The following is a 12,754-nucleotide window of genomic DNA, read 5'->3' on the forward strand; positions in this document are numbered from 1 at the left end:
TGGGGATAATTTACAGGACTCTATTCCCTAATCTTGAAGAGTTTGAGAGGATTGAAAATCCTGTAGACAGCACTCCTACAAGAGTTAAACACAGTAAGTTCTCTATTAATGCTGAAATCATCAATGTATAATGTACATGTTAAAGATACATACAGTAACACTACATGCGTTAACACTTTTCAACTTAGGGGCATATTACCTGTATTTGGAGATTTTGTCAAAGATAATGCTTAGGAAAGCAACAATTATCTTTACGAGTCACTCTAGAAATTTCAGTATAATTTACTGTTTTGCCAGGGGCAACAGATCGCGTTTGATGTATTCATATCCTCTGAGGAATTCAGCAGCCATCTGTTAAATAAATAACTCATCAGGTGAAAAGCAAGTGCTTCCACAAGATGGCTGCCATTAGCTAGCTGATGAGCAGGAGGCACTACAGATAATTTGGGTATTGAGACAATCAAAAGAAAGTGGAATAAGGCAAGCTGAGATAAGGATACAGGAGGCCGCAGGCTTACATTTCTTCCAGGTCTGTCTAAATAGCTTTAAAAGGTTGCATAGCAAGGTCATAATGACCTAGAACTCCAGACTAATAAAGAAACAAATGCATGCACTGTCATTTATTTTGAACATCTTAAGTGGCTGCAGAAGGCAGAGTCCGACTAAACTATTCTGGTCAAGATCAAGTCATGGAGAATGTGGGTGCATTTCCTCCCAGAGATTCAGAACACAGCAAACCCACTGACTACAAGAAAACAGAATGAAACTGCATGTTGCCTTGGATGATTCAGAGAGTACTTCAGGATCTCACAGGCCTCGTATGCATATTCGATTCTGTTTTTCTCTTTTCTAAAAGTTATTTATTTTTATTTGAAGGATTTTATAGTGAGATGGAGAAATAGAGAGGTCTTCTACCCACTGGTTCACTCCCCAAACTGCCACAACAGCTCAAACTGAGCCAATCTGTGGCCAGGAGTCTCCTCTAAGTCTCCCACATGGGTGCAGGGGCCTAAGGATTTAACTGTCTTTTGCTGCTTTCCCAGTTCATATGTAAGAAGCTCGATTGGAAGTGGAGCAGCCAAGACACAAATCAGCACTCATTCAGGATGCTAGCATTGTAGATGAAAGATTGGCCTTCTATGCCACCATTCCAGCCCCATAAACATTAATTTATATTGCTATTTCCAAATAAATACATCCATGGCACTAGCCTGCAATTTGCATTTCCCTAATCAGAGTAAAAAAGAAATACTGGTAGATTTTAACATGCTGGGAGGTACTGCCTTGTGGTGGCAATGAATGGTCCTTTGACCTAACCTATGCTCATCATCCTCATGACACAGTAGGTTAAGCCTCTGCCTACAGCACTGGCATCAAAAATGGGTGCTGGTTAGAGTTCCAGCTACCCCACTTCCAATCCAGCTCCTTGTTGATGTGCCTAGGAAGGCAGTGGAAGATGGCCCAAATGCTTGGAACCCTGCTCCTATACGGAAGAGACTCCAGGCTCCTGCCTTTGGACTTGCCCAGTTTTGGCCATTGTAACCATTTGGGCAGTGAACCAGCAGATGGAGGATCTCTCTCTCGCTCGCTCTGTAAATCTGACTTTCAAGCAAAAGAAAACAAAAAGAAAGAAAGAAAGTAAATAAGGGAAGGGAAGAGGAGGGAAGAGAAAGGAAGGGAAATGGAGGGGAGGGGGGGGAGAGGAGGGAAAGGAAGGGAGAGAAAATCAATGGACCCAGAGAGAGCCCACAGCCTGAACGACACCTCTGTGAAGAACAAACAGAAACGATCGTTTTGTGTCAATACTCTCCAAATTACAGGTTAGAAGTCCTCTTGGCCTCAACAACTACCGTAACCCACCTTCTTCTCCCTCCATGTCTAAAAACCCGTACATCATGCTGAGAGTTCAAACCATCACACAGAGAGAAAAACATCAAAGTAACAACAGAAATGTGATCATGATCCAACAGGAATCCCATGTGACAAAGGCCCAAATGGATGCAAACATAGATAACCCTTCACATATTACCAGGGGCATCTTCAGAAAGACAACTCATCTATCACCTTCATGGAAATATGATTAATTCCATCTGGGTACAGCAGAGGTCAGTGCTCATACAGCTTTTTTCACATGCCAAAAATTTAATTCCTGCCACTCTGTTCCCAACTGACTGCATGGAAGAGACGTCCTTGGTACAAAAGGGAGGGGCACTACACTACTGAATGTAAAAGGAAGTGCCAATGCCACCATCAGCCAACTGAGTGATCTGGGTAGGACATTTATCTTCCATGAGCCTTGGCTCTTCTTTGATGAAGGCAGAAAAAAGGAAAAATGATACAGATCATTACTAACGCAATCAAATCTCATCATGTGGTCACCATGGACAAGCAACGAGCTTTCATTTTAGATCATTCAGCAATGTTGAATCTAATGACTGGATCAAGGACAAGGCAAAGTTACTGGGTTCTCATCCTGGGTCCTTTTTCTACCTGAATATGTAGACATTTTGTTCTCAGTTTCCTTAGCTGTGAAATAAACATCATAGTACAGATGAATGATTCCAGACTGACACTCAATGGACATCTCTACCACTTACCTTCCGTTTGTTGGTAGGATTGACGTAGAGGTAACTGAGGACAGTCTTCAAACCCACTTTGTCATTCAGCTTTTCATAGGTGGTACCATAATCTGTTGACCTGCAGATGAGGGAGAAAAGAAGGGGAAAGATTGTTTTACTGATTGAGGGGAAACCAAGGCTCTCCCCCAGCAGCAGCTTTATTCCCAAATCACTGGAGAGCTTGAAAGTGTTCTTTGGAGATAAGAAAGCCCCATGAATTTTAGAAGAGCAATTAGACTAATGCATCTTCTTACTACCTAAGCTTGCTGCCCTTTGCTCCTAGCCCTTCTTAGAGACCTACTTTTTTGCCCTTTGGGATGTTGCACAGTGAAAGGAGCTGCTGGAGACAGCCTGCTTCCCACAGGACCCAACCCTCCTGTGTTGTATGGCTCTTTAAAGGGGCACAGAAGCCTGTGAGAGGTCCTTCTCTACAGGAAAGATATGACACAGTTTCTGGAAGTCCCCAAGCTTAAGGCAAGAGGGTTCTTGGTCAGAGAAAAAGTGACCAAGAACTTGTGAGGCCTGTTGGCCAAAAGAGGCCAAATCATGCAGAGACTTGGATGTTGGACATGAAACAATGATCAAGTGCATCCAGGACGAAAGATCAACACTGAACTGTTTCCAGTGATTTATCATCCCAGTTACAGAGCTGGCTACCTGCGGTTCCTCTGACTCCAGTTTCCAATAGACTGACCTTATGCTGAAGGAATGGTCAAGGCTCAGAGAACAAAGGCAGCCTGTCCCTTGGCTTTTTCCCTTTCCATCTGCTCTTCCACGGTCGGTAAGAGAGATGCACCAACCAGTAGTGTTTAAGACTTCGACTCCATGTGACCAAGCCTCAGCTTCCTGCCCCATACATGCTTCCCTCCCTTTTCAGTTCAACATTATCACTCTCAGCTCCTCTTCCTGTTATCACCCACCTCAGTTAGATTCACAACATTGTTTTAGCTCAGATTCTGAAAGGGCAGAAGTCAAATTACTTTCACCAAAAGCAACTGAGTTTGTGACATTCCATTTCAATCTCAGTTTCCACTTCTAGCTCTGGCCTCTCCTTGGCTTTGAGCATCTTCCTTCCCTTGAGCCTTCATCTACCTTCTAACCCTAATCTGCTTCTTCACTGTGCTCTATCTTAGCTTTAAAAGCATAGTAGTAAAATGACACAGTGACTTTTAGAGTTATTTTCAACAACAACTAAATTCCTTGTCCCCAGGCCTAGCTGAATCACTCACTTTCATTTTCCCTGTTCAACTTCAGTAGCCCCCTTCTTAGGGCTGCTCATCTCCCATCTCAATAAGGACAATTTTTTCCCATCTTTATGCCCCAAATACACTGGGAGTGTCCTGACAGCATCCTGAGGGATTTCTTCATGTTTTGTCCTCCCTCAGCCCTGCAAAATACAATGAAAGCTCCTTGTCCACAAGGAGCTTCACAATACACCGCAATAAAAGGAAATAATATGAACTTTAGGTGTAGAAAAATGTGCTTTATTCTGAGCTTCAGTTCTGTGGTTCCACAGTCAAGTGCAAGTAACTTTATCTGAGAGTGCCTCAAGGTTCTGATCTGAAAAATGGGGATAATAATCTCACAAGAAATATGTAAGGCAGCAAAACCATAACCATGGGAAACAGCCTAACAGTATTCAGGTATAGCAACGCAATTAAAAAAAAAAGATAAGAATCAACAAGAGCTCTTTCCTTTCCCCCAAATTCCCAGAATAAAGCTTTACTTACTATGCAAATTCCACATGTTTCCTATGTAAGCAAATGTCAGTATTTGAAATCCCTCCCTGGGGTACTGGCTTCTCACAGAATTGGGTGAGATAATTTTAATAACCAACACACCCCCACCCTTGCCAAAGCTGAGTTCTGATCCTCTGACTCCCATCCACCCCTGATGCTGAAGCACTTATAATCATCCCCAATCTTTCTAGTTGCCTTTATCTCTCGCACTCAGCTCAGTCCCCAAGTCTTCATGATTCTGCCTCCTTATTATCTTAGGTCCTTTGCACTTTCATGCAAATGTTATGGCTTATACATCACAACTTTTACAATAGCCCTGTAGTTGGAAACTCTTCTTGCAAGCTTCCCTCCAAATCTACCCATCAGCCATGCTCTTATCTGGTTATATTTCAACTCCCATATTTATTCACCTCACTTCATGTAGTACTAATTACTTAACATCTTCAAACACTTCCGCTGTATCTTCCAACTCTGTCTTACAAAATCTTTTTTCAACCTGCCTTTTAATTCATTTCTAGTCACTTGTCACTCTGCCCTTTTTCTCATCAGACTCCATAAATTTCATGGGCCCATCCATTTTCATTACCCTCCATGCCTAAACACAACACTGTCTTTGTCTCAACCATCCATCCCCCAGTTCCTCTGCTAGGGAAATTCCTCCCAGCCTTTAACATCTAATCCAGTAGGACCTTTCTTCCAACCTCATCACGTCTGTTGTGGCTTTATACCAGTTTCTAAAAGTGGTATTTTTATTTTAGCATTTGTCCTACTGTTAGGTTTGTGCCATCTTAAATCTTGACTCCTCTTCTTTGACCCTCTCTATGAAAAAAAAAAGCATAATTTCTTAAAATAGGCCAATGCCTTAAACCCACACTATGATTTTTGTGTTTTCTGTTTTTATTTCTGAGAATGAATGAATTAGATTGTTTAAATCCATTCACAACTTTTAACTAACTGCTCATGTCTCATGGCAACACAATACATAGCTATATACAGAAAACACTTGGTGTTTCTGGCACTAATGTAGACTGAAAAGGTTTAGTAGTGTCTCATGCCACAGAAGGACCTGTAACGCTCAGATTAGAATTAAAGCCAAATGACCTGTCATCCTGAGTAGCTGTGTTATCTGGCGCAGAGAACAGACAGACCATGATCTCTAAAGGAGGTACATACTTTTTATTAGTACAAACTAAATATCTTATGGAATGATGTACTTATTGGTTCTAGACCCTCTAAGGCATGAAAACAGCTTGGTGTGAGGAAAGAACATTGAACTTTGAGTCCAAAATTCCAGAAACTGGGCTGATGATGAAATGCACTCAAAACTGTTACCATGGAAAAATCACTTCTCTCAGTCTATTAGAGAAAAAAAATAAAACTTATTTTGCCACTTGTGCAAATGGTAAGACAGACTTTACTCACAATGGCTGCAATAAACATAGGGCTGATGCCATGGAGTTTTGCAGAAGGGAAGAAAGAATTAACTGCAAATAAAACCATGAGAAGCACAGACTTAGAGTCAAAGAGCATGCTCAGTATATGGAAAATGAGAGTAGAGTGTACTTCTTAGCTAAACAGTCAGGATTCTTGCAGAACTTCGTGCCATTGTGATCAGGTATCACCTAGGCAACAGTGTTGGACTTCTATCAGTTAGCAAGAGTCTGACTTAGCTGGGTTTCTGCTAAAATGGGGATCCGAAGAATGCCTATGATTGGAGCCCATTCCAGAAGATACAGCAGAGCCCAATTAAAATTTGGTCAAGAAGACAATTTTGTCAAGCCACCATTCTCTCATCAACATGGAAAAGTTTAATTCATATTATCACAAGACTCCTTCTGGACCTTAAAGTTTATTTTTCTACCCACACAGCACTAACCTGTTTCCTAACTAGCAACTTCCCCATACTATCTATAACAAACATCTTATAAAAACTCAATTCTCAGGGTTCCCTGCATAACTGATGTTACAACAAACTTCCTTCCACAATCCAAACAGCTCTCATCAAAGGTAGTGTGCTTAGCACCATGTATGACCCCTCTGTGCAAGCTGCATGATCGATTCACACTGAATTTGCTGTTTTCCAAAAGGAGCAGCTCAGAACAGGGCCTTCCCAACAAAGGACGCTCTGCATTTTGGCCTCCTCTGCACTTCTAGCACTTTCCACTCATCCAGTTCGACAGAAACAACTCTTGCTCACTGAAGACACCCCAAGGAACCAGACCCAAAGCTGTCATAGATCATGTCCTTGCTGGCATCGACACCACATACCGCCCTGACCACTGTGTGTTGAGGACTAACTTGGCCTGGAATGAGGGGCAGATGGCAGAGAGGTCTTGGCCCCACTGCCAAGGACAGCTGTGCCTGCAGAACTCGCCTGTACAAGAAAGCAAATCATTGTCTACCTGTGGCTCCGGACATCTGCCAGGCAGTTAATTTAGAGGAAGCAGGCACATTTCAGCGATTTTGAAGCTACTTTGTGAAACTTTGATGCTAGGTTTGTAAAACTGAGCTTCAGTTTGCTGGAACCATGGGCCATGCCCTGAGCACCTGCCAGGGGCCTGGAGGGAAGCCAGGAACCATTCTGAATTGCCCAGTGCACATAGCTAACCTGAAAGGTGACATGTGAGCAGTACACAGCTACAGAGCTCTGGCTCCTGTGCCTTGGCTTCAGTACCTGAAGCTCCATGTGCTGCTGTGTGTGTCTGCTTACACTTCTGCTTCGTTCTATCTTTTTAAATTAATTATCACTAGCACCCCTCCCAAAAATAACAGAATGAGGTGCCAAACATATGATCACTACTAGATTTAGCGATTACCTGTGTTTATTAACAAAATACATTTAAGGCATTTACATAAATGTTGTCACACAAAATATACAAAGAGCTTATGGAAGATGGAAATAAAAGATGTTTACATTGCTACAAAAAACACGGAAACCCATTTTTCAAAATATATGTTGTGCATGAACTTTTCAGAGACTTCCTCATATGCACATTGTTCAAAGTTTTTGCAAACAAAATAAATTTACCTTTTAATTGCATTTTCCATGAGCTTTTGAAACCCATATATATTCTGCACCTACATATTTTACCCTGCTTTGAGCTTTTGTGCTTTATCCATATTGATGCACCAAGCCACCAATCATTTATGTTGACTGCTGTACAGCTTTTCTTTTTATAAATAAACCATTATTTTACTTTTTAACCACTTATATTTTTGATCCTTTTTTTCTTCTAAAATCTACCATTCTAAATACTTGCACAATTATTTTTAGAGCTTATCATGCATCTAGGGGGAAGTTTTTGTTTGTTTTTGTTTTGTTTTTTCTGGCAAAAACATTTTCATGTGGAATTATTCTGTTGTGCCCTAAACACAACTCCCCCTTTGCTGGTTACTGACAGCATTTTCCTCTCAGTGGCTCAACTCCCAAAGGTACACTAACCGTTGGCTCCACCAGCTACCCACAGACCTGCTCATCACCAGCCCATGTCTGCCAGTTCTTCTCACTCATACCATTCTCCATGCAGACTGGCAAACCTCTTTACTGTCCCAAATGTTCTGGATCTGGTCTAGTACACTGACCGCTGAGCTTAGGTCTCATTTCACAGGCATTTGGGAGACCCCATTGTGGATTGGTACATTCTTTTTAAAGATTTATTTTTATTACAAAGTCAGATATACAGAGAGGAGGAGAGACTGAGAGGAAGATCTTCCATCTGATGAATCACTACCCAAGTGAGTGCAACAGCTGGTGCTGTGCAGATCCGAAACCAGGAGCCAGGAACTTCCTCCAGGTCTTCCACATGGGTGCAGGGTCCCAAAGCTTTAGGCCATTCTCAAACTGCCTTCCCAGGCCACAAGTAGGCAGCTGGATGGAAGGTGGAGTTGTCAGGATTAGAACCGGCACCCATATGGGATCCTGGAGTGTTCAAGGCAAGGACTTTAGGCACTAGGCCACCGCACTGGGCCCAAAGGATTGGTACATTGTTAGATGAGCACTCTCGCCATGACAATAGCAGGAGGCGACGTGTGAACACGGTGAGTATGGCATACTTTTTTATCCACCCAGAAACCTCCCACTTCTCTCATGAACATAATAGGCTGGTGACAAGCAGCAGATGGGCAGCTATTTTAAAAGTATAAGAATGGAAAAGAAAAATCTCCAGCCAAGGCAGCCTCCCATTAGAGTTAAGATACAGCTCAGCACCCCAACTCCCAGTGCCACATTCCTGCCACAGGCGAGATACTCTGGAAGACTCTTGTCCCACTCCTGTGGGGTCCCCAGATGTTCCGGACGGGTGGCCACACTGCAGTCCTCATCATCGGTCCCTCATTTATCCTGAGCATCTTATCCTTTTTCTGTCTCTCACTGCAGTGCTCTGCAAAACTTAGGAGTCCTTACCCATTGTATTTCTTACTTGTTGGGTTTTGATGAATTCTCAACATATACACAGCTCTACCCATCAGTGCTGTAGAGGCAACACAACAATGATGTAGACACTATCGTTGGAATTCTGAATTTGAATCTTTTCCTGAGCTAAAGGCCTGGTACTTTCTAGCAAAGTTAGGCAGCAGCAGTAAGCACAGTTCAAGGTCAACCTCACAATTACGAGGGTAAACAACCGACTCACTACTGGTTCTTGGGCATGGTGTTTCCCATTTCCCATCCTATCCTGTCATTAAAATCCCCTTCTGGGTCTCCTGACCTAGTGTAAGAAATGCATTTTGAATTACAGTATTTTCAACCCACAAAGATGAGCATGAAGAGCTATAGCTGGGTCAAAGTGTTACTGTGATTGCAGGAGCAGGAGGTTTGCAATTTTGTGGTCACTACTCTAGTGACTGCTACATCCGCCTCTTTGTCCCACCCTAATAGCGTACCCTCCCCATTCCAAGTCCCACTGTTTTCTCTAATATCTGTGATACCCTAACTCACCACTCCCTTCCTGACCACCACGTCGTCAAGCCAAATGCCTGCCTGAGCATAGCACTCAAGCCCTTCAGACTCTGCCACTTACCCTCTCTTTTTCCCACTCTTTCCTGGCTGGCCGATGACCAGATTGCATGGTTTTTGTCACAGAGCTCCAGAACTGCCTACACTGTGAAGACTCTCCCTACAACTCCAGCCCACACCTCCTTTGCATCTGTTCCAGCAGCGCCTAGGAATTTCCCTTTATTCTCTAAACATGCATATGTGCTTTTGCTCTATTCAGCAACCGCTAAAAGCTTTGTAAGGGAAAAATAACTTTAAAAAGAAAACTCTAGAAGTAAAAAGCAGGGCTGTGAGTGGAGGAAACACGAACACTGGTGTAGTCCAAAGGCAATTAGGGTCAGAACAAGCTGAGTTATCCTTCCACCTCTGAACCTCAGCTCAGAAAACAGGGTTGGTGGAGTGTAAGAAGACATCAAGCCTAACATCTGATAAAAACTCCTTCGCCACAAATGCTTACAGCTGTCACGTTTCTAAACGCCTTAAGTTGTATTGTCCTTTAGGGGAGTCGGTTTGTTTGCTGTCCCTTGATTGATACTCTTTATATTTAATGGGGTTTTAGGCACATAGATGCTCAACAAAGTCTTAGAGACTCCTTTGCCACTCTTCCCGATGGTCACCATGAAACTACCACACGGCCCAGCTTCCTGGGGAATCAAGATAACAACATTTCTAAGTTTCAGGACTTAACACTCAGGAACCAACACACCTCCCCTCCCCCCACCCCACCCCGGTGCTTTTCCTAGGAGAGTCAACAATCACAGCCTTGGGCAGGCAGTGGTTCTGGCTTGTGGTGAACCACAGCCTGTTCCAAGGTCAGGGTCAGAGTTTCCAAGGCACAGCTTTGTGATAGAAAATTATTGATATTCCCTCTGGCCCATTCCACTGCTCATCCTAGGGCCAGTGCCCAAAGCCACTTTAATTTGCTTCTCTGCAATGGCAGAGGCCCAGTCTGACCACAAATGACCAGTCATATAACTAATTTCAGACCTCAGGCCAAAAGCAAGTGATTTAAATAGTTTCAAGCTCCAAATGGAACCATTCCCATTCTCTGCTTCAGGAAAAGGGTGATGGGGAGCCATGGGCAGGCTAATGCTCAAACAGAGGCTCCCGGGACTCTCAGGGGCTTCTTGCTATCTTACTACTCAGCTGTATTATCTAGACTCATAAAGAGAGGCACAAAGATACAGAATAATTAATTCATCAATCCCCCTCTCTCCCCGCAGCTATCTGAATGAGAGCCATCCCAGGATTCTCAATCAGAAAATTGGAGGCTCACTGACTCTGGAGAGTAGAGTCATTCAACATTCACGGTTTAGGTCAGATAAAATTTGGGCCCAACAGTAGCAGCATCCCAGGACCCAAGTCAAACAGGACAGAGGAGGACATGTGTGGGTAGACAAGGAAGGAAACTGCTGTTCTTCCCTCCTTACCTTGTGAGCACATTCATGTTCACAGAAGAATCTCGGTTTTGCACCACAGCATTGTTGCATTGCTGCAGTTTGGATTCAAAATGTTAAAAGAGCCCACCCTATCAATGAAGCGGCCCATATGTGCCATACAGTAAGGAAGGAACTCAGCAAGGGGTGGCCCTGAGCAGGCATGGCATCGTGAAATCCACGGTAGCTTCAGTTGTGTGAAGAAAACGAAACTGTTGCAGGCAATTCAACACAAAAGATGACCGCAACCTCAAATCTTGTCTCATGTATAAGAATTTTCATGTGGACAATTTGAGTGTGCAAAGTAAGATTAATCTCAGAGAGAGAGAGCTCCTATCACAGTGACAGAAGGGGGTTCCCAAGGGAGGAAAGACAGAAGAAAATGGTCCTTTAAGCACAATTTTGAGAGAAAACAAACTAGAAGAGCAGTTATATTTACAAGCCGGAATTCAAATCCCAATTGTCTCAGAACAAGGCCATCAGAACGATAGGTCTGGCAGGTCCTTTCCGTTCTCAACCATCCGCTGAAATCTCAGGCCCAATCTCCTTGCTTCTTCATGATAAAACATCAGAGATGAAAGTTGACACTTTGATCTGGTCTTCCAGACCTTTTTCTAATTTCCTGATAAAAGTGGTACTCAGGGGCCCAGCATGGTGGCCTAGTGCCTAAAGGCCTCGCCTTGAACACCCTGGGATCCTCCATGGGTGCCAGTTCTAATCCCGGCAGCTCCACTTCCCATCCAGCTCCCTGCTTGTGGCCTGGGAAAGCGGTCGAGGACGGCCCAAAGCCTTGGAACCTTGCACCCGTGTGGGAGACCCGGAAGAAGTTCCTGGATCCTGGCTTCGGATTGGCATAGTACTGGCCGTTGCGCTCACTTGGGGAGTGAATCATCAGACGGAAGATCTTCCTCTCTGTCTCTCCTCTCTGTATATCTGACCTTCCAATAAATAAATAAATCTTTTTTTTTTTTTAAAAAAAAAGTAGTACTCAGTAGTTAGATTCACATCCTGATAGTGGCTCCACCTAGCAGCTGTTTCTTAAGGTAAAACCAGAAGCCAGAGGAGGCAAAAATAGGAAAGCAGCAATATTTTATATTTTTAGAAGGTAACTTCACCAGGGCACAGATACCCTAATCACCTATTATCCCATCTGACGCCTCACAAATCATCAGAACCACATACACACAGATCACACTCACAAACTTCTGAGCATCTTTAAACAATAAGGTAAACATCAAGACCTGCAAAAGTTCCCTACACATAATATTAAATGATAATAATTCCTACTGAATAGTAATACATTAAAGAATATTCAGGGTGCAAAAAAATAGTTGCATTTCCATTAAGTTTATAAATGTACATTTTAAAAATCCAGAGGGAAATAGAAAGAACAAAGGCTACTCCTGGCCAGGGAACTGGAGTAGGTGTATGGTGAGTATATGGTCCTGAGTAATTTTGGCATATTTTAAAAGAAACATATTCACATATCACATATGTAGTTACAAATCACAGCAACACAATGACTGTCACCATGTAGTCTCAACACAGATAAGTAACTTAACACATCTGTAAGGAAACCCAAGTTCAGACAAGCATTTGCATTCAGAAGAGCCAACTGAGCTAATCATAAGAGGATTCATTCCAGAGTCCAGCAGATTTGGTTTCAAATCCAACCCAGGAAACCCCAGGTCCATCACGAAAGTCTTGTGCTTCATAGCCACCAGATGTGGTTATCGACCTTGCTTCAGTTAGATTTGAACCTTCTGTAGCCCTCATGTCAGGAATCTCTCCTCACTGCCCATTGTTGGCAAACTCTTACAATAAATCCAGCTCTCTGGACAAACATCAGCCACATTAGAGTTGTACAAACACCAGTGGGTTGGCCAACGCCAGCCTATCCTCACCACACCAGTGGGATGCCACCAAAAGGTGCCTGGGAGGATGACAGGATTCTACACATAATCAAAA

At 43.1% G+C, this 12,754-nt stretch overlaps 1 protein-coding gene across 1 annotated transcript in view; it reads right to left on the reverse strand.

Annotated features, from left to right (window-relative positions):
• Nucleotides 1-12,754, reverse strand: part of SORCS3 (sortilin related VPS10 domain containing receptor 3) — a 546,072-nt gene that overhangs the window by 301,335 nt on the left and 231,983 nt on the right. Inside the window, exon 3 of the mRNA XM_040991786.1 lies at nt 2,598-2,697. Within this exon, the coding sequence (XP_040847720.1) occupies nt 2,598-2,697 (100 nt within the window). The remainder of the gene's footprint in view (nt 1-2,597; nt 2,698-12,754) is intronic.

This window comes from Ochotona curzoniae, unplaced genomic scaffold, assembly GCF_017591425.1.
Source record: "Ochotona curzoniae isolate NIBS_2020 unplaced genomic scaffold, NIBS_Ocur_1.0 contig_66, whole genome shotgun sequence".
Classification (NCBI taxonomy): Eukaryota; Metazoa; Chordata; class Mammalia; order Lagomorpha; family Ochotonidae; genus Ochotona; species Ochotona curzoniae.